At 43.5% G+C, this 22,409-nt stretch overlaps 1 protein-coding gene across 3 annotated transcripts in view; it reads right to left on the reverse strand.

The window, feature by feature from the left end:
- PITPNC1 (phosphatidylinositol transfer protein cytoplasmic 1) overlaps positions 1-22,409 on the reverse strand; it is a 248,986-nt gene that overhangs the window by 114,405 nt on the left and 112,172 nt on the right. For all 3 annotated transcript variants that reach the window (XM_019637713.1, XM_019637715.1, XM_019637714.1), the window contains exon 2: positions 5,107-5,255. In XM_019637713.1, coding sequence (XP_019493258.1) covers positions 5,107-5,255 — 149 coding nt within the window. The remainder of the gene's footprint in view (positions 1-5,106; positions 5,256-22,409) is intronic.

Raw genomic sequence — 22,409 nt, forward strand, 5'->3', positions numbered from 1 at the left:
CAGAAGATTGACTCCTATCACTGGAGATAAGAAGAAAACACCCAGATAAGAAATCGCCTAAACAGACATTATCACAAAGCTATCATATCTCCCATCCATTCTCCTAAGGCGACATTTATTTTTCATAAGAGTCATCCATTTTCCCATAAGTGCCTTTTCTTCCCCTCCTCTTCCCCTATTAAAATGGTATGTGAGTCCCCAAATTCTAACCATCCATTTGAGTCACATTTTTCTAGGTGTTCTCACATACATATGTGAATAAACATTTCTTTTCTCCTGTTAATGTGTAAGTTTCCATTTAATTCGCAGGGCCCCAATCACTAATCCTAAGAGGGTTGAGGAAAAGTTTTCCTCCCTAACATCACTCACAAGATGGACAGATGGACTCACAAACGCTGAAACCAGTCAGCTTAGGACCCTACTTTGATCAGAAGGCAGGGGCCATATCTTATGTATTAAGGAATTCCCCCCAATACCTGAACAATTTGTTGCACAGTTTCAATAAATGCCCATTTAATGAATTACAATTATGAAGCAGCCTCATGAACATGGCAGTCCCATGACCTGTACATGCAGGACATGGGTCAACTTGAGATGGATTAACTCTAGTTTGTAATTGCAAAATAATGGGTCTGGTTTTCTTTTACAATTATGGAAATACCATTTTATAGTTATGTCACATAACAATTTTTTCCTTTTTTCTCCCTGGTTCTAAGACATGTGCCCATATTCTCCCAAATATGCCAAGAACCTTTTAAATTATAAAATGATGGATCTAGTTTAGATTTGTACAAAGGGAACGAAAAGTGCTTTTTTCCTGTGCTTCATTGGTTACTCATTTATGTGTGCTGGAAGAGTCAGGATAATGTCTGAAACATGCTTTGAGCATAGAAAATGAGGGTTGAAAAGGATGTGAAAGGTTGTCCAGTTTAACTGTCTATTTGATGTTTGAATCTGTTTGAGGACTGCATGATGAGTGGGTGTCCCATTCATGCTCAAGCACCCCCAGTGACAGCATAACTGACCACAAGGCATCCTGCTGAGCTCTCAGAGGGCTTACATACAAAGGAGATTTCTTCCTTAAACGGAGCCTAAACCTTTCTCCTGGCATTCTCACCCATTGGTCTTTATTTCGATTGGTCCTCCTGAGGGCTTACAGACTTCGTAGGCCTAATTCTTCTCCCACCTCACTATGTCATTATCCAGCTTTACCCATTATCTAGCTTTTCTAGGTTAAATGTTCTTGGTTTCTTCAGTCATTTTTCACGTCACTTGGGTTTCTCATCCTAAAATTCATATGAACAGTTTTGGAAAAGTAGAATAAATAGGAAGGATTAGCCCTACCAGATATCAAGGCTCTTTATAAAACTATAGTAAATAGGAATTTTAGGATTATATTCTCAAATTCTACTTAAAAAACAACACTGTTGGAATTTTCATTATTAGATGTGCATTAAATTTATAATTGATTTTGGAATTGATGTCAACTTTATAATACAGTATTTCCCAACCATGAATATTGCCATTTGTGTAGAGTTTTAAAAATGTCATCCACTAAGGTTTTTAATTTTTCTCCAAAAAGATGTTGTATATCTTGTAGATTTGTTACTGGGTAACTTTAAGTTTCTTTTTTCATTGTAAATGGAATTTTTAAAAATTCTATTTTCTATGCATTGTTCTTGCTGTATAATAGTGCTAGTGATTTTTGTACGTGGATTTTACACCCAATAATCGTGTAGCATTCTCATATTGATGTTAACAGTCAGGGATAAATGTGATCAGGTCATGACCTACTATTATTACACTCTGAGATATTTGATTTGCTAATGTTTTATATAGGATTTTCACATCTATGTTCTTAATTGAGATGGGTCTGTAAGTTTCCCTTTTGTACTGTTATTGTTCAGTTTTGCTGCCAAGGTTCATGTGGTAGAAACTATTATTATAGTTGCCTTCCCAGCAGTCACCATCCATTTCTTCCCTTTCATAGAAGCAGATCGTGCCTCTCTTGAATATCTTCCTCTTTTTATCAGGGAGGAAAAATCTTACATCTCACTGGCTAGAACTCTGTCACCTGGCCACTCCTAGCTGTAAAGGCGGCTGGGAAACCTGAGTATCTGACATTTGCAACCCATGAATTATTTAGAAATTTTTCCATTTCTATATGATGAAAAAGTTCATTTTGTTGTTGTTATCAATTTCTTTTTGTAATCGGCCAACACGATCTACATGATATTGATTTTCTGGTATGTGTTGAGATTGATTTCTGACCAGTGTGTAGTTAATTAGTTTTTGTACATTTTCACATGTGTTTGAAAAGCACATTAGCTCTAGAACATGTTAATGTCCACTAGATCAGGCTTGTCATTCTGTTGTTGACATCTTCTCTGTGCTTGCTAAATTGTTCATCTACTCGATCTCTCAGCTTATTAAACCAATAAGTTAAAATCTCCCATTACAACTTTAGGCTCCTTGTGGTTTTGTCAGTGTTGTCATATATTTGTTGATCTTGGTTCAGGTTTAGGATTTAATTCACATGCCTGTATTGTGGCCACTGATATATTTCAATTTATCTTACCATCAAAATGTATGTTTTTCTATTTACCATGCTTTTTATAGGATTCTGTTTTTCCTCTGCCTTCTATTGAATTGATCAATTTTTCTCTTGGATGTTATATACTGTTGTCCTGCTCCTTTAGAGTTGCATTTTCATCCTGAATACGCACACTTGCCTTCAAGAATTTTAAATTAATCAACACCTCCCTCTTCTTAAACAATATTTGCAACTTAGAGTGGTTTTTTAAAATTATATTTCCTATCCTTTTCTATTACTATTGTCTATTATTTAAATTCCACAGACATCCCAATTACTCATTATTAGTATTTTCACAACATTCTATGCTCACTCAGATTTGCCCAGATGTGCACCAGTTTCTTTATTACTTCTAGACGCTCACCTTCCTCTTTGGGTTCAATTTCTTATTACTTCGAGTATATCCTCTAGTAGTGCTTTAAATATGCGTCTTCGAGCAGTGACTTCTCTGTCTTTGACTGTTAAAACAACTTTTATGCATGATTCTCAGTTCCAACGCTCCATTTGCATCGGCCAAGGCCACGTTTCCTGTCCCCTCATAGGCCTGTCACCCTCTGGATGGATATCGGCGCCTACACTTGGTTCTGACATCCTCCAACCTCCTTAGCATTAGCTCGTCTGCTTTCCACTCTGGTTTGAGTTTCCTCTTTATTTCTAGTACCTGAGGATTTCCCTTTCTTTGTTTTGAACTCAGCTTCACATTGTTATATTTCATCCTGTGTTTGTCATTTGAGGTGTGGGGGGAAGGGCCACATTAATCTTTTTCGTTCCTATTCCTGGAAATCCAGATATTCTATTTATAACAAATTTCCCTCTTACTTATGTTTATTATTCTCTTTTAAAATAAATATATTTTGATAGAGAAAACAGACGCGACAGAGACAGCCGGACACTTCTTGTTGTGTTTCAGGAAAAGTTAGAAAGTTTTTCACATTTTTTCTCAAATTTGGTAGAGAAAGAACATTCTTCAGGCAATAGCTTGGAAAAATGCATCTGGCTGCCAAGAAATGAAATTTTCTGTAGGTCCGTATCTATTTTCTTGCATCTCCCTCACTTCTCTTTGCTCTACAGAGATGGTTCCTATTTATATTTGAACGACATTGTCCACATTAACAAGGCCAAAGCAGCATCCTGAGAAACCCGTCTCTGTAAGAGGGTCATCCCCAGGTAAGCCCTGTAGCTCAGCTACTCCTGCAAATTAACAGCTGGCTGGGGGATGAACTGGTTCCAAATTTGAGAGATGAACTGGTTCCAAATTCTGGGAATTCACAGCTATCAGCAGATGAACAGGATCGATCTAATTTGCATTTCATCGTGACTCAGGTAATCCTTGGTACTGCATCCCTGGGCAGATTAAAACACGTTGGTTCAATCAGCCCAAGGCCTTAACTGTCAGGGTATTAGCCCAAGACTGCCACACACTCTAGTGACAGGACCCAAACTCCCCATCAAGAAGCAATAGTTCACTTCAGCCTTTCAGAGGGTGGAGGCTATGTGAGAAGGGTTGAATCCAAATATGGCTCCTTCTAGAAATATCTGACGATGGTCAAGGCATGGAGAATGGACAAATCTTCACAAGTGCCAGTGGGTAAATTGGGACAACTGCTCAACTATTATGTTGGAAATGCTTTCTGAATAATCACAAATGGGCCAACAGGAGAGGCCGTACGTGGGGTTGAAGAGTATTCACAGAAATGATAGCAGACTGGTCATCCACTGGTTCACTGGAATAGAGAGCTACTTTCAATAAAATACATTCCATATGGCATGTGGCTACAAATTTCTGACCCAGAAATGAAGTCAATGATAGGAAATGGGCTAGAGGGGGGCATAGGGAGGGAAGGAGACCAAACAAGCTCCAATAAGTAATTACACCATTAGTGATAAGAAAGTAGCAAGAGATTAAAGAACAAATTTTGCAAAGCAGAAATGGTAGCCCTGATTAGTGCTGGTTTATAACCCTCCACTCTTTACCCTTCCAAAGGAGAGGTGACAGCCTCCAGCTTGGGAAGGATGGGTCCACTTAAGAAGTGGATATCACCTTAGCATTGCATTATCACTTTGGTCACAGGTTCACTTTGTCAATTCCCTTTGCAGACACCTGAGGGGTCATGTGGCAGCTAAGTGGAAACCTTACCAAATTAAGACCCTAGTGATACACTGCCACCTTCGACACTTCTCTACACCTTACAGGCAAAGCCATCTCTCTTCTGCTAATCCTGAACCAAGGGAGAAGACAAAGACCTTCCAGCCTTAAGCTCAGATTTCACCCTAACCTGTCACTGAAGGACTGGGAAAGATAAAAGGGAAGCTCCTCCTACTGAAATGCAGTTGGGGGCACAGGGGATTCTGTTCTGGGGAGGGAACTAGACTGGTGATTGTGGAGGGCATATGTAATGACTTTCTAAGTCACCTTTTCATTCCAGACACTGCCTCGACCTCAGTCTGGCCACGGGGCCAGGTGGGAGGGGCTCCTGTGTGGTAAGAGCCTGAAGGTGACTGCCACCACTTACCTGTTGAGATACACGCGCTTCTCGGTGAACTGCCCATTGCCGTGGTGAGGGTCTTCAAAGGGCTCATTCTGGACGACCTCCACTCCTTCCCCTCGGTCGCTCTGCTCGTGGCTGTGCTTGCTGATCATGTACAGCTGTCCGATTTTGTACTGCAAAACACAGAGACAGAGAGAGAGGTCACTGCTCGCCTCCGAAAACGGTGCCACAAACAACTAATACCATCAACCCTTTCTGCTGAGAAAAGAAAGCTGGCACATGGACCTGATGTTACTTTTCCTCGGGAGACAGGAGCAGAACTAGTTGTGAGGAGAATGTAGAAACAGCATGTTCCTGTGAACATTTTGCATCACCTTGGCGAATGCTTGCTGGGGTGGCTGGCGGTCCTTAGGGTTTGGCAGCCCACCAACCAAGGGCAGCAGCAGGGAGGCGGGAGCACCAATCTCCCTTCCCACTCGGGCCCTACAGGGTTAAGTGGAGCTAAAGCTCTATTTTTTTCGGCAAAAGGCAGGCTAGGGTAGGTTCTTTCTGTTCCTTCTTTCTGCCTAATTAACTGCATTGCAGGGCACAAGAGGATTAGATGTCACCTGTCTCTTCCCTCACCTCTTATTCTCAAAGGTGGCTGGACATTAGAATCCCCTGGAAGCATTTAAAAATCTCCAAATGCCCAAGCCCCACCAGGAGTGAAACCTGTGTTCTCAAGGCTGATCCACAATGAGGAAAATCTACAGTATCTCTAACTCATGTTTATCCAATTCCATTAACAATGTGGAGCCTTCCAGCCTGAGGTTCCAGAAGTCACACAAGCTTATATGAAAATGACAACATGAAATAGCATAGAATATGAACACTTTCTGTCCTCTCTGCATTTTTTTTTAAAGATTTTTATTGGGGAATTGGGGGGATGGGAACAGTGCTGGGGAAATCGGGGAAGGGGAACAGACAAGTTGCTGTCGTTTTGTTCTTCAGTCTAGTTATGGAGGACGTTGCTTCACTGGCCCAAGTTGGCACCATCATTGCGCTCTTCCCAGGCGAGGCAGATCAGTCGCCGGCTTCTGGACGGCCGCTCACGGCGGCTGCTGGCTGCTCACGCTGGCTGCTGGCTACACACGGTAGCTTATGGCAACCCACTGCCGCAGGGGCTGCAGCCTACGCCGTCGCCAGCGACTCACGGCAGCCCAGCTCCAGGTTGAGCTGTTGTTCAGCATCTTAGCTGTGGAGGGCAGTGTCACTGTCCCTCATATGTGGGATCTGAACCGGGGCCCTCTGGCATCCCAAGCCAGCTCCTAACCATCACGCCACTCAGCCGGCCCCTCTCTGCATTTTTAAGCTGCTCCACTCTTTCCTGTCTCCTGGAAAACCCTGGGGCCAGCAGGCATTTCTTCATCCAACAAATTTGACAGCGAGAGAGAGGAAGTAAGGGAAAGAGGGAGGGAAAGAGATGGAGATGGAGGACGGAGGGAACAAAACGACTTCTGTAGAAGTAAGAGTTGGAAGGCAGTACAAGGAGATCCTGCTGTGATCCCTCCTGCGGATACGGTGTGAAACACACACACACACACACACACACACACACACACACACAATGTCACCACCATCATCAAGGCCCCTGGGATCGGGAAAGGGGCCTGCGCCTGCAGCAGGCTAATGACAGCTCTGGGTTGTTCCCCAAAGAGCCCAGGCCAGCAGGTCTCCTGCCTCCATGCATGAGAGAGAGAAACAGATTTTAAATGAAGGGGGCAGGTGAAATGTACAAATCAACAGCGCTGTCAGTCCCAAAGCTGAGAGGACACACACATTGGAAGGTCCCACTTGCATTTTGAGGCAGATGCAGGGAGGGGAGTGTGAAGAGAATCTGAAAGGCTTTGGTCTGAGGCCAGCCCCAGGGACCAGACCCAGTAACCATGACAATGGGAACAGCAGCCGGCTGGGTTTTCTTAAAGGGCAGTGCTTTCTATCTGTGCTACACCCCCACACACACCCCCAGGATGGTAGGCACTTAAAATGCTTTTAACATGAGCGTAAGTGAGTGCTTGGGGGGGAGGCAGGGTGCTCAGGGTACAAGCAGGAAGAGGAGAGAGAAAAATCAAAGATGAAATCTATTTGTAAAACAAATTCTGGGACCAGGAGCTTGACTTCCAGTTCCTAAGTCCTTCCTTTTACTTTTGCTCATAAAGACAATCGCTCTTTCCAGGAAGACAGTAAGAAAAAGCTTACAGATTGAGATCTGTGAGATGTGCCCAGGAGATCAACACTCCACCTTATGTAGATAGATACACAGCCTATAATAAGATACTCAGCTGCCCAGTGGGTGAATTCACCGGCAGTTGCTTTGCACTTGGTGTTCAAAATACAAGCGTTTACTGACAGTGGAATATTATTCAGCCATAAAAAAGAAATGAAGTGCTGATACTGATACAGTACTGCACAGTGGGTGCTATGGGTTGCATTGCGTCTCCCCAAATTCCTATATTGAAGTCCCAGTACCTGAGAATGTGACCTATTCAGAGATGGGGTCTTTATAGAGGTCATCACGTTAAAATGAGGTCATTAGGGTGGGCACCAATCCAATAGGACTAGTGTCCTTATACAAAGGGGCAGGTTGGACCTAGAGAGATGCATAGAAGGAAGATGAGGTGAAGGGGTGCAGGGAGAAGACCGCCGTCTACAAGTCAAGGAACAATTCTTCCCTCAGCCTTGAGAGGGAACCAGCGCTGCCTGCGGACACCTTGATCTTGGACTTCCAACACTCACAACTGTGAAACCACAAAACTGCTTGTTGAAGCCACCCAGTCTGCGGTGCTTTGTTACAGCAGCCCTAGAAAATGAATACAGGGGGTATGGGGTTTCCTTTTGCAGTGATAGAAGTGTTTGGGGTCTAAATAGAGGTGGTGGTTGTACAGCACTGTGTCTGTACCAGCTGTCACTGAATTGATTTTAAAATGGTTGATTTTGTTTTGTGATTTTCACCTCAATTTTTTTTTTTTAAGTGTTGGCTCTGCTTCTGAAGCAGTCACCCCTAAACCAAAATTCTGTCAAGGTCTTTAGTGGGGGATGTGGCAGAAGGGACACAGCTACCACAGGGCTGTCTACAGGAGCTCCAACCCATTCACATAGGAAAACTGTATGGAATCAAGGATGACACATGACACAGAAAAGCCATCAGCCAGACACGAGTCAGCCCAAGTGCTTCCTGCTCCACAGAGGCCGATTCAACGGCGGTCAGAGGTGGGCCTGGCTGCTGGGCCTCATTGATCATGCCAGTGGCTCCTGAATGAGCTAGCACAGGGAAGACAGCAGCCTTAGCTCACCAAGATAGCGTCAGTCTGGGGGCGACCGACAGATGCTGGATGCAGTCACATAGGTGACATTTTGGGGGTGGCGGGACGCTCAAGCCCAGACACTGGAATGGTCAAAGAAGCTGTCACTTCTTTCCTTCCCAGGAAAATCAGGCATGCTGTTCTGGTTGTGGCCGTCTGAGCTGGGCCATCCAGAAGCAGGGGATTTGCTAATGTTTATAAACCACAAATTCACTCACAGACACATGCATCAAGCAGTTTCTCCATTAGGGGGAGCGGGCCGGATAGATATCCCTGAACCATCTATCTCAAAATCACCAGATGCACTCCTAAAAATGCAGAATCCCGGGCTATTCCAGCCCTTTTACATGCAGGGTCTGGAGCCTATAGAGAGAAGCTGGAAATCCTAATCAAATGCACACGAAATGCTGAGAACCACTGAGGCAGAAAGAGGCAAAGTATTCATAAGGACTCGCACAGCACGAAACCAAAACATTCTGTCTTCAGGTGGCCATTTCTCCTTTAGTGCTAATTTCTTGCAAAGCTCCATCCCTCATTTAGTGAAAATACCACATCCCTGATCACCAGCTCCGAACAAACTCACGCGGCAAGTGAAGTCTTTGCCAAGTCCAAAGACTCAGGATTCTGAAGCCAGAGAACTGATAACAATTGATGATGACGTGGGGGTGATGGTACAGCTTAACAATAGCCTGTTAGCACAAGGCACCAGTTAGGTGTTTTATATACATTGCTAATACTCGCAATGATTCATGCAGGTAGGTATTTATAGGTGAGGAAGTTGAGTCTCAGAAAGGTGAGTGACTCTCTCCCTGCCACGTGGCTTCTAGGTGGCAGAGCTGGGGTTTAACACCACAGGTCTGTATTCTTTCTTCCCCACCCAACCTCATCCCTTATTTCTCTAACAGGTGAATTGCTTCCACCAATCGATGCCTCACTGTGATTAAAATGGAGGTATCATTCAGAGCCACTGCCTCTGAACTCTGCTGTTTCAGGAGGAATAACAGAAGTCTGATATCATTTGAAAGATCAAAGTTGTTTAAACTGTGCTGACTTGTAAAACGGCGGTGCAATTATGCTCTAACTTTGTCAAATCTATTGTTATAATTCCAGAGTTTGGGTAATCATCGTGACAGACAATCATGGTTAGAGACGGCTCTGCACGGCAGGGCAGGGCCTCCATGTGAGCCATCGTTGGAATAGCTGCTCCAAGTAATTATCTTTGTAGTCAAAAAACATCATGGGGGTTCAGGTCTTTCCCATTTGTACAAGGTGCTGCAAAATTTGAGAGGAGGCAGAAATGCATAATGTGCCTGGAGATTCCAAGTGGTTTCATCAGCTTGTGCTGTGCAAACTCTATGGCTGAGCACGATCAACTTAATACAGTTCAGCCTCAAAACTTGATTTTAGAAAAGGCAACCCCAAGCCCAAACTCTTGACTATGGTAAGGGATTATTAATTGAGCACTAACAACACTTTGAACATCATCCTTCCTGGAAAAAGTAATGGATCCAAAGTTTTAGGCTCCACAGAAGAACTCCATGTTAACACTGATTTTCACTTAACTGTCCCCTACCCAACTGTGAGCTTCAGACATCTCTGCTAGCCAGCCTCTCACATTCCCCTACACTAAAGAACCAAGGGGTAGGGGGGTGTCATCTTCCTTCCAACCAATCCCTGTCTCCTCCCTTCCTATCCTCCTTTAGTCTCGATTCCATTTCCAAACATTATGATATGAAAGGTGAGAGCCTCTGCTCTGCAATAAACATTACCTACCAACTCTGGAGGGGATTCCCCTGATGATGTGACTTGGGTCCTCAAGCCCCCAGGCTGGGAATCAGAATTTACATCTACTTCCATCTTTACCGTCAAAATGGATGGAAGCCACATAACCTAACAGCCATGGAGAAACACCTGTCTGCTGACTGAACGTGGAAGCATGTATTGTTCCATCTGTGAAATGCATGTGACTCCTGTCTGTCTTCCTCTGGCTGTGTGGATGAAGGAAAGACTAGAGGGTGATGCAACTCTTGGGAGATTTCTACAGTATTGACGACATTATTAATGCTTTTGTAGAAACTTCCTTCTCGAGTCTCAATATGTGAACCTCAAAGCACAGTGAGGCAACTGCTTCATGATGTGCAAGATGCCCGCTGAACAGAGCGTCTGAGAGATAAAACATCACACAGGATTCAGGTGCATTGCAGTTTTCACACCAAGTGGTGTCCAAATCATAATTACACACAGGAAAAGAGATACAATGAGTCCCGATTTTAACAACCTCATCTCGGAACACAAGAGGCTGGCGCTTGTTTTCTGTAATCCCATAGTATAGCTAAGGCACCAGGACAAATGTTCTGGTCCAGTGATCAGCAAACTGTGAGGGCCAGCACCTGTTTTTTTAAATAAAGTTTTATTGGAACACAGCCAAGCTCATTCATTCTGTGGCTGCTTTCACAATGCAACAGCAGAGGTGAGTGGTTGCAATGGAGACTGTATGAAGGGCCGGCCGAGTGGCTCAGTTGGTTAAGAGCTCACTCAAGAGTTTGAGCTCTGAGCAACAGCGGTTCGAGTCCAGCCCGAGCTGAGCAGCCGCTGAGCTGCCAACAGGTAGCAGGATGGCTCAGCTAAAAAAAAAAAAAAAAGAGACTGTATGGCCCACAAAGTTGAAAATATTTACTACCTGGCTCTTTACAGAAAAAGCTTGCTGACCCCCATTCCAGTCCGATGGTAACTGGGTCCAATGTGGACCACCCTTGGCTATTCCCTTAAACCTGTGCTGTCTGGGATGGTGACCACTGGCCAGTTTGCTAGTGTGCATTTGAAATGTGGCCTGTGCAATAAAGGAACTGAATTTGAAATTTACTCGTAATTAATTTAAATTGAAAAACTGACACTCCAAACACCTATCAGAAAACTTTCCTATATGTTTGAAACACCTTGGGTATGTAAACCTCTTTTTTCCACTGGAAATTTTATGAAATCTAAGTTCAGATCCGGTACCGCTGATGAAAATCTAACATCTGATTTGAAATTGCTGTACATGTAAAATGCACACTGGATTTTGAAGACTTGGTAACCCCCCTGAAATTAAAATAGCTCATTAATAATTTTTATATTGCTTATGTATTGAAATGATAGTACTTTGGACATACTGCTCTAAGTAAAGTATATTCTTGAAATTAACTCCACTTGTTTCCTTTTTTTTTTTTAACGTGGCTACTAGAAAATATTAAATAATCTATGTGGCTCACATTTGCGGCTCACTTATTTCTACTGGACAATGTGCGTTAGACCCTAATCTAGTCCAACGGGGAGTGAACGTCAGGCTGTTATGCCACCCCAAGGCTTTAGAGGTGGGCTGCTCAGGCGACAGAGCCAGGCCACGGGTTTCCATGTGTTTCGAAGCTGGTGAAGTGGAGCACTGGTAATGAGGAATAGATGCGGAGAAGCCCTCCCCTCCAGAGAACTGGCGATTACTTGGACCTCCAGAGAGGTGATAATTGTTCACAGTGTGCTATGGTTGAAAGCACTGGGATTTTAAAAGGGAAAACCTGGAGTCCAAGTCCTGATCCTGCCTTTGATTAGTTTTGTAACCTTAGACAATTTACTTATCTGAGCCACAGTTTCTTATCATTAAAATGGGACTAGCAAAATACCTCACAGGACCTGGTGAGAACCAAGTGAGATAAAAAACTTATGAATTAAAAGGCTCCATAAAACAGAGAACAGTACACGAACCACTGAAGCTACTGGTCCTTCTGTCTGGAAACACGTCTGACTGGGACCTGAAGGCGTGTTTCGTTCGTTCCCCTGTGACACTGTAGATCTATCAAGGATAAGAGAACAAGGCATCTGTCATACACCTGTACAATGCAAAAGCCAAAGGAAACTTCACCATTTGTCCAATGCTGTTTTTCTCTTCTGTAAACATTTTATTAGATGGTAGTCAGATCGAAGACTTCCCAAAATATTATTAAAAGCCTGGGAACTTCACTTATGTGATGTCCCTAGAGTAGTCACATCCATAGAGATGGAAAGTAGAATGGTGGTTGCCTGGGGTGCTGGGCTAGGGGGTGAATGTTTAACAGGTAGAGTTTTAGTTTGGGATGATGAAAACGTCCTGGAGATGGAGGGTGGTGATGGCTGCACGACATGAGTGCACTCTATGCCATTGAACTGTACACTTAAAAACGTTTATAGGGCCAGCCGAGTGGCGCAGTTGGTTAAGAGCATGAGCTCTGAGCAACAAGGTCGCCAGTTCAATTCCCACATGGGCCAGTGAGCTGTGCCCAAGCTGAGCTGCCACTGAGCTGCCAACAAGTGGCAGGATGGCTCAGCTGGTGAGAGGATGTGCTCCTAACAACAAGGTTGCTGGTTCAATTCCCGCATGGGATGGTGGGCTGCACCCCCCTGCAACTAAGATTGAACACAGCACCTTGAGCTGAGTGGCCACGAGCTGCCGATGGGTGGCCAGATGGCAACTGGACTTGGAGCTGAGTTAGCTGCGCCCTCCACAACTAGGATTGAAGGACAACAACTTGGCTGTTCCCTTCCCCAATTCCCCAATAAAAATCTCTAAAAAAAAAAATTTTATAATGGTAAATTGTATGTGATATTTTAATGAAAAAAAATGTAAAGGGAACATGTCATTTTTCAGTGAGTGTGGCTCACCTCTTCAGACCTCAAGGAGGCCCTCTCACAATGATTCTATTTTTGTGATTATAAAAAAGTTTTGTAAAAGGACAGGGACTTGATTTATATGTGATGGGGCTTTGGTTTGAAAGCTTCTTTGAAGGTGTTGAGCTGAGCAGACAGGAGAAGTGTAACATGACTTCACTCGGAGACAACGCTGCATGAGGTGCCCCAATTCCTGCCATGCCAGGGGCATCATCTGCCTGGCAGTGCCCTAAGCTTAAATGTCTTTAATATCAGCATTCTGAAGGATTCGTGTTGATGATGCACCCAAGCAACGCAGAGCTGAGTATGACATGTCGCACACAGAGACCCTGACAGAAGGGAAAGAGTGATGAACTGAATACAAATTGCATTCTGATGCCACCAAACTGAACATGGGAACATGGGAACACCAGCGCTTTAACTGAACAAGCCTGTCACATTTCACAGCCTAGCTGCATGGGTTCCGCCCGAGAAGGACCCTACAGCAAGACAGCATTCCAATTCCTTTTTCCTTTGGGAAGGTAGTGTGTGTGTATTTTTACCTACAAGGGCTGGACTTGATGTGGGTTCTGCGAGGACATGACTGGGCAACCCCTCTGTCTTTCTGGCTCTGTGATTCAATGTCCTGATTTCTCCATGTAGACAGAGAGGGGTTTTTTTTTGTTTTTTTTTAAAAGGTGTTAAGTTCTTCAGATCTCTCCCTGCCAGGTCAATAAACCACGAAAACCAATATCCGATCCCACAAAAACACAAACCTGCAGCTCATATTTCAGGATATCAGGGCATCATCACATATTTATCTTTGCTCCTGGATTTTTATAAGCAGCCTTCTTTGGTGCCTGGTTTACGTAATGCCTGTGTCATTAAGCCTGGGTGCAGGAATGCGAGAGCTGATAAAAAGATTTAAGAAGGAGCTGGGTTATGGACATTCAATTCAAAAAATACTCCTTTTGTGACTAATATAAAAAACATCATACACTGCCGCTTAACCCATCCTGAGTTTTGGACTGAACTGAACAGAAATACAGCAACTCCACGCCAAGGGTGGGGCTCAGGATACACTTAGTGCTGGTGCAAGCATAACTCTGTGCTGTGGCTGCCACAAGACTGAGCCACGGTTTCCAGCCCTCAGCCATCTAGAAGCAGACCCTGAGAGCTCCTCTGCTGCACAAACTAAAAAGCCAAAATGATCGCATGCAGCGCGTATAGGCTACTTTATAAGCACAGGCAAAAGTAGGAGTTGGCACCCCTGTATTTATAAGTGAGAAGTTGAACAAATTAGCCATTAATGAGCACAATGAGGGTCCATGAAGAAAGCAAAGACGGAACAGCTAAAAAATCCCCTCAAAGCCACAAAGGTCGTTGGTCCTCATGGCAGAATATGGGATTTCTCCACATATGAGTTGTGGGGACAGTTTTGGTTCTGGAGAGTCCTGTCCACTTTGGTTCATGCATTCAACAAGCATTTAGTGTGTGCCAGGCCCTGGGGACACTGGGGACAGAGCTATGACCAAGACAGACCTGGTGTCTGGTGAAGGGGAGGGTTTCCTGAGAAGTTCCACCTTGAAGACAGGAGACTTGTACAAGCTGAAGGAACCTGATGCTGCCATCAGAGTTTTGGACTGAACTGTGATACCACTTGCCAAGAAATGTGACACCAACACACAACTCAAGTAAGTGGAGAGGTTTGATGACAGGCCTGACCTTTAGAAAGCAATCAAGGCTCTTGTGTTTACTATGGGAACATAAGCCCACAGCCAATCACAAGACCCAAAAAGGGGGAAACAGAACTTTCCCAGGAAATGTAACCTTACAACATCTCCTTGCCATCCACCTCTGTCAATGCTTGTCTCCTTAACTTTGGACACTCACTGGTCAGGGGTGTTCCCAGGAGAGAAGTCTATCTATTATGGGGGTAGCAGGGTCTTTCCAGAATTAGAAATGTCCCTGTTTGTGAAGCCTATAGCACCTATTGATCCTTTAAGAAACAAAGTGGTGGCATCCAGGGACATTATAGTACTGGTTAAAAGCAGAAATATACTTGCAGGAATCACAGCGATCAGTTTTAGTGTCTTTTGAGACTTCTGAGAACAGGAAGGCAAAACTGAATGCAAAGAAAAGCACTTGCTGCTTCACGTACAATCAAACAATGGGAGTTCTTAATACTATTTTGAAAGAGGTATTCAAGGCACTTCATACCTAGCACAACAAGATCTCGGGAATATTTGAAGGTCACTCAACCCCTTTGCTTACGTAAGTGCTAGCTGGCACGGCAAGTGGTTTTGGGGCTCTGCAAACTATCTAGCAATGGTGAGAGAGAGTTATGGCCAAGTTACATCTAATTTTGGAAGGTTCCAGCAATCTTCCTTTACCCCACTTTGGAGGAAAAGCCCCAGGTTTCACATGTGTGGTGCAGCACTTCTAACCCACAGGTAGCCTGTAGCTGTATGTGGCCGGTTGTAGGAATGGCGCCATTTTCTTAAACAATGATAGCCTAGAGGTGTTTCTTCCTTGGTAAAAAGACACGGATAACTGAGAAAAGCCTGTGGTTGTCAACCCCGGCTCTCCTGGGACAGTTAATGAAGACAGGCAAAATAGAGTAAACTGGGTACATTTCCAGGAATTGCTACATTTAAAAATCTATCTTCTGAGCTCTTATTTTATTTTGGACTTTTTTAATGGCCATGGGAGAGATTCTGTCAACTGATATGTTTGAGGCCACGCAGAGGCCCTGTCCTCCCCCATCAACAGGTAGTCTCGTCTGGGTGTGTCCTCCTAAGGGACAGAAACTAGTCCCCTGGGCAACCCCATTAGGAAATATAATTTATCGTGTTTTCAAGGAGCTGGGAGAAAAACCAATGTAATGTAGTGGACAAAATGAGGAAAAAGAAGTGTTGTTCTTCACAGGATTTCCCCCCCATTTTTAATTGTGGTAAAATATCCATAACAAAATTTACCATGTTAACCATTTTTAAATTGACAATGCAGTGGCATTAAGTACATTCATGTTGTTGTGCAACCATCACCACCATCTATTTCCAAATGTTTTTATCATCTCAGAAAGAAATTCTGTACCCATTAGATAACAACTCTCTATCCCTCCAAGCCCCTAGTAACTTCTAATCGACTTGCTGTCTCTGAATTCATCTATTCTAGGTACCTCATATAAATGGAATCACCCAATATGTGTCTTTTTGCAACTGACTTATTTCACTGAGCATAATGTTTTCAAGGCTCATCCACGTTGTAGCAGGTGTCAGAATTTCCTTCCTTTTTAAGGCTGATAATATTCCACTGAATGTATGTACCACATTTTGTTTATCCATTCATTTGCTGATGGATATTTGGGTTGCTTCAACCCTTTGGCTATTATTGTAAATAATGCGGCTATGAACATTGGTATACAAATATTTGAGTCCTGGCTTTCAATGCTTTGAGTTTATGCCTAGACATGGAATTGCTGGCTCATATGGTAATTCTATATTTAACTTTTTAAGGAACCACTAAACTGTTTTCCCCAGCAACGTGGCACCATTTTGTATTCCCAATAGCAATGCACAAGGATTTCAATTTCTCTGCATCTCACTAACCCTTGTTATTTTCCATTAAAAAAAAAAAAGAATAGCCATCCTAATGGGTATGAAGTGATCACAGGATGTTTTAAAGTCAACTCTGGGTTCCTTACTAGGTATCTCATTCTTGTAAAGCTCATTTTAGGTGACGCTTGGGCATTTTAAACCCTTTTTCTAAATAAGTACCAAGACAGCCCCGAGAGGGGTTTCAACCTATTATTTATTTAAATCAGAAATAGCAATCAATAAACTCTTCTGATGAAATATGGATAATCTGAACTGGTTATTTTTGGGGAGGGGACGGGAGGGGGGTTGTAGGGTGTCCCTTGGAAATGCTCTGGTTGGAAACAGAAGATAAACTCAATGCAATAAATTCCTTTAAGTTAAAAAGGCTCTAACATGTTAAAAAGTTAAGTCACTCAGTAAAGGCACCCCAGAAAGTCAGTTATGAATTATTATCTTAGGAAGCCCGGGGGTGGCGATGATGGGCATGACCTAAAAAGGCACTTCTATTTCTGTTATAGAAGCTGCATTCAGTACTATTTTGATGGCCCCGCCAAGAATGTAGCAAATGATAGGATCACAATGCAGAAGACAGCAAACGGTTCTGTAGAATTTACTTATGAATCGGATATATATGATTTATAGTCAAAGATTTGAGGTGAAAAAGCCATTCTTGGTAATTTGCATTTTTCGTGTTTTTCTTGTGGATTAAGTCACCTTTTATCTATTTTAGGTGACAGCTACTCTTGAAAAAGTAATCTTGGAAATGACTTTAAACTCTGTAGGAGACTTACGTAGTTTTTCATGTATTTTTCCTAAGTATACAGTTTAGTGATTTTAGTACAGTCTCAAGGTTGTACAACCGTCACCAGTCTCCAAGTCCAGAACATTGTCGTCACCCCAAAAAGAAATGCCACACCCATGAGCACTCACTCCCTCTTTTCTCCTCCTCCCAGACTCTAGCAACCACCCATCTACTTTCTGTATCTATGATGTGCCTATTCTGAACATTTCATATAAATGGGATCATACACCACGTGGCCTTTTGTGACTGACTTCTTTCATTTAGCATAATGTTTTTAAGACTCATCCATATTGTAGCCTGTCTCAGTATTTCCTTCCTTTTTTATAACCAAACAATGTTCCATTTTGTTCATTCATTCATCAGTTGATAGACATTTAAGTTGTTTCCACTTTGGGGCTATTACAAATAATGCTGCTATGAACATATGAATATGAGTCTTTGTGTGGACATATGTTTTCATTGCTCTTGGGTAAATATACCTAGAGGTGGAATTGCTGGGTCATATTGTAACTCTTCTGTTTAACCTTTGGAGGGGTTGTCAAACAATTTTCCAGAGCAGCTGCACCGTTTTACCTTCCCACCAAAAATGTCTCATACTTAATTTCGACCGTTTTAAGTTACTTGTAGGAACAAGAAAGTCAAACAAGTGACTTCAAAAGCCAAGAGTAAGCTGTGGGACAAGTGTGGCCTTGCTTACTCACATCACTGTCATTTTATGCTTGGGTACGTCCAATGAACAAACACCACGGGCAACTCTTCAGCCACGTGGGATCTTTTCATTACTCTGCGGGGACAACAAAGAACTAAACTTGACCTGATAGACAATGAGAAGCTAAGACAGCATATCCAAATGTACTAACAATGCAGCACAGGTGGAAAGTCTGCGAGGGGATGGGGACAAAGGGGCACCATGGGTTATCGTTTTCCAGGAGGATGTCACGTGGAAAATGAGGCTTGACTAGTGAGTGAACAGGCACTAGCTTGGCAAGAAGGAAGGGGGACATCACAGCCTGCAAACAAACCTTGGACATTTATTTGCTCATGGCAAAACTTCACTACTTCCCAGAACCCCTGGAGATGCATGATAGAAATAATAACAAAAGTTGCCACACCGTGCTAACTTCCCTAGGGTCAGGATAGTTCTAAAGCATTTATACTTATTTAATCCTCACAACAACCCTATGCCGTAAGTGGTATATGATCCCAATTTTACAAATGAAGAAACTGGTGCACAGCGAGGTTGAGTGACTTGCCCCTGGCCGCCCAGCTAGAAAGTAGCAGAGCTGGGATTTGAACCCCAGAAGTTGACCTCCAGGATCCACCCTCCCCCATCTCTGGCCTTAATCTCCTCAGCCACTTGCATAACATCCAAATAAAAAGGCTATTTATTTATAAGGCTGAGTGAAAAGGACCCTGGCTAGTGAGTAAAGCAACTTGCTTTACCCTTGCATGCTGTTGACAGTTTTAGGGTGATGTTAGGAGTTTTTGTTTGTTTGCTTATGTTTTTTTTAAAGGTGGGAGACAGCAGTACCAAAGAGGGCAAGGAGAGAAGAGATCACATGGGAAGTTAGCAGGGGGGACAAAATTAGAAGCCAAGAGCCCAAGGTTCTCAGCCCTGCTCCTGGAACCTCTTCCTCCTACACACATTCTGACACATAGCAATTAAAGGCAGCACACCCACCCATACAAGTCCTTGAGATGTTAAAGTAAAAATGAAAATTAACGAGTCCATTTAATTTGGACTCGCAAAACGCGTGGGTGGGAGACATTCCTGTAGCTGACAGCTGATGTGACAGTTACTTCACAATAAGGCATAGAAGTTCCCTGCTTTCAGATCTGAATGTTTCCCAGCATGATTCCAAATCCCAGGCTGAAACAAGTATGCAGGCAGGAGCTGAATATATTCTAAGCGAGAATCATTAGCTCGCCCAGTCAACCTGACGTGTAGGAAAACGAGATGGAACATCCGCTTCTATTCACTTTTCTTGAGAGCTCAAGATAAAGGCAGCGCGCTCCCAGCCTTGCTCATACACTCTGATTAATTGGAAATGAGATTCCTCGTGGCATTGTGGAAGGTACGAGTCGCATATTCAAAGGCTTCATTAGCTATTGCAATTATCTGAATCTAAGTGTTTTGTGATACACTGAAGTGCTATATGCTACTCTTAATGCTCACTCCCCCAGAAGAAATGTAGAATCTAAACCCCACACGTCTATCCCTAATGATCTACCTTACAAGACAGTCTGTAAGGGAAACTCTTTTGTAGGGAAAGAGTGAGGAAAAGGCTCTAAAAGTGAAAAAAAAAAATCACTTCTTCCCTGGTTTTCCTTTCTCTTCTTTTCCCTCCACCTCATTCCCACAGAAGACATTTCCAGAAGAGCTGAGACAACCCCCAGAGAAGAGGGGCGCCTTTCTTCCTTCCTCCTCTTGGGCAGATGGTATTTGCATACTGACATATTGTAAATCTAGTCACCCAGGTAACGGGGCTCCAGTTAGCAACAGCGCAATGCAGGTCAGCCAGATTCCTTCTAAAATTAGAAGGCAGACCAACCTGATTTTTAACTGTTCAAGGTAAGGATGCCCAGTTAGATGGTAAATTCAATTCTTAAAATGAATGTGCAGTTGGGAGACTTGGCCCTGGCTAATAAAGGCAAGTTGGGACATTTCAATATGATAATAGCATAGGTGCTGACATGTCAAATGTGCAGCTCCTAACTTTGCTATTCCTATAAGTCCTCCCACCGTGACTTCAGTTTCTGTGAGTAGAGTCATCTTCGTCTTTCACTCTCCCTTGACCTTCACAGTCAGTTGGTCATTAAAGACTGTTAATTCTTCACCAGGCATTTCAGGCCTTCCACAGTTGGCCTCCTCCCACTCCACCATGGTCCCCTCACCCTCACAATCAAACTGACTGGCACCGGACAAGACCCATCTTTTCCAGCTTCTTTCTCTCCATCCACACACATCCCTCCTACCTGGGATTTGCTTCCTTCTTTTCTTCCTCAGGTCATGGAGAGCGGTCTTGGATGGACTTCAAGGGAATGCGTGAATTGTGCACCATCTTTACTATCGCCATTAATTTCTGAAAAGGTCCATATCCTCCAAAATGTTAAGAGTCACCAACTTCTAATTACAGATGGTACCTACACCGGCATTTCCAGGTGACTTTAAGGAATGACAGCTCCATAGTCAAGTGCGGGAAGCACGAGGTCGAACAAAGTTAGGTTTTTTTAAGAGGCCTCCATGGGGCCTTTACTGGATTGAGATGAGCCATGAACCGCGGATTTTGTAGTGAAGCCCCTTTCTCAGCAGACACTTCTTAATGTCCCCTAGTGACTTCTAGGAAAGCTGAGCGTTACTTCCACTTAACAATTACCAAAGTCATACACTGCTTTGTGATAGTTTTTCCATGACTGGTTTGAGCTATTTGTGTTTTACTATATATTGTTAACAATTGTTAGAAATTATATCATTGTACTTATCACATTATGTCCTGCTCATTTTGTATCATTTTATGTCTGTCTCCCCTACTAGACTGGAAACCATTTGAAAGTGGAGTACACACCTCGATAACTTTAGAGTTCAGACACTCACTAACGTTGAATAATTGAATCAATGATTGAACTTATCACCCCAAATGGATAATAAACTCCTTCAGAATATATATGTCGTAAATTTTTTTTTTTTTTGGTATTCCCATAGTACCTAGAAAACAGCTTTTTATATGACAAAAGAGTCAAAACAAATTTTAAAAATTAAGTCCATTAGAAAATATTTACTGGGCACCAATTATGTCCTGGGCACCACGGATATTAAAATAGCTTAAATTACAGTCCCTGGAATCGAGGAGCTTAGATTCTGGTAAGGGAAATAGACATATAAACAAAAAATGATGATAAACTATAAATACTGGAAAAGGAAGCCCAGGCTGCCTGGGAACACAGGATGGAGCATGCGAGTCGTTTGCACTTGCCGGAAGTGGGGATACTGTGATACTGAGATTTGATGATGAGATCTGCCGCCGGTGCCTAAGCACCCAGCCACGCTAAGCCACATTTTGGGGAGAAACTGACCAAGAGGCTGCTTCCCTTGCGGCAATACTCACACTAGCGGGAGTTTTGGCCTCAACCCCAACAAGGCCCCCCAAACTTGTTGCCTGGGAAGAGCCGTCCTGGGACTTTGAGTCATGCAAGCAGCATAGCTTCACTGTCTCCAACTCCACAGCCAGAGGTTGACCTTCTATGTCTTACTAGCTTTAGAGTGAAGGACGGGCAGTCCAAAGAAAAGAACACAAGGAAAAGAATGGGAGCGCTTCACTCCTCCCTGAGAACTGGGGCACGGCTGGTCTCTTTCGCCACCTGGCCTTCCCAGGGACGGCAGCCCCACAGCCCGAGAATCCAAGGGCTCATAACCCAGAGTTTTGTGGGGAAACTGGGGATCCTAAGAGGCAGGGTGCCAAGGAAGACAATGTCCTTAGACACAAGTCCAATAAACGTTCCTCCTCTTGACCCTTCCAGAAAGGTTACCTCGCTCTTTGGGGTAGGTGTGAGCAGGAGATAGAACACCCCAACACCCAGGCCTGGGTATTTCTTAAAGCTTCCAGGTTAAGAACCTGGCTGAGGACCACTGGGGTAAAGGAAGGAGAGCGGGCCCTGGAGCGCCCCCTAGGGGCAGGATGTTAAAACCACGTCGCCATTGCCTCCAAGGGGGTTGGCAAGTCAGGTCAATGAATGAAGCCAACAGTGAAAAGTAACTGACACACTTCCTCGGCAAATTAAAAAACAGGGTAATTACCCTTCACTTATATATAGAAATAGACTCACTTTAATATTTTTGTCTCAGTTTCCCACTTTTAGGAGGCATGGATACCAAGAAATATTCCTCTACCATAAAGAAAGCAGCAAGTCAAGTGTGATGATGAATTACAA

Source organism: Hipposideros armiger, unplaced genomic scaffold, assembly GCF_001890085.2.
Source record: "Hipposideros armiger isolate ML-2016 unplaced genomic scaffold, ASM189008v1 scaffold_34, whole genome shotgun sequence".
Taxonomy (NCBI): Eukaryota; Metazoa; Chordata; class Mammalia; order Chiroptera; family Hipposideridae; genus Hipposideros; species Hipposideros armiger.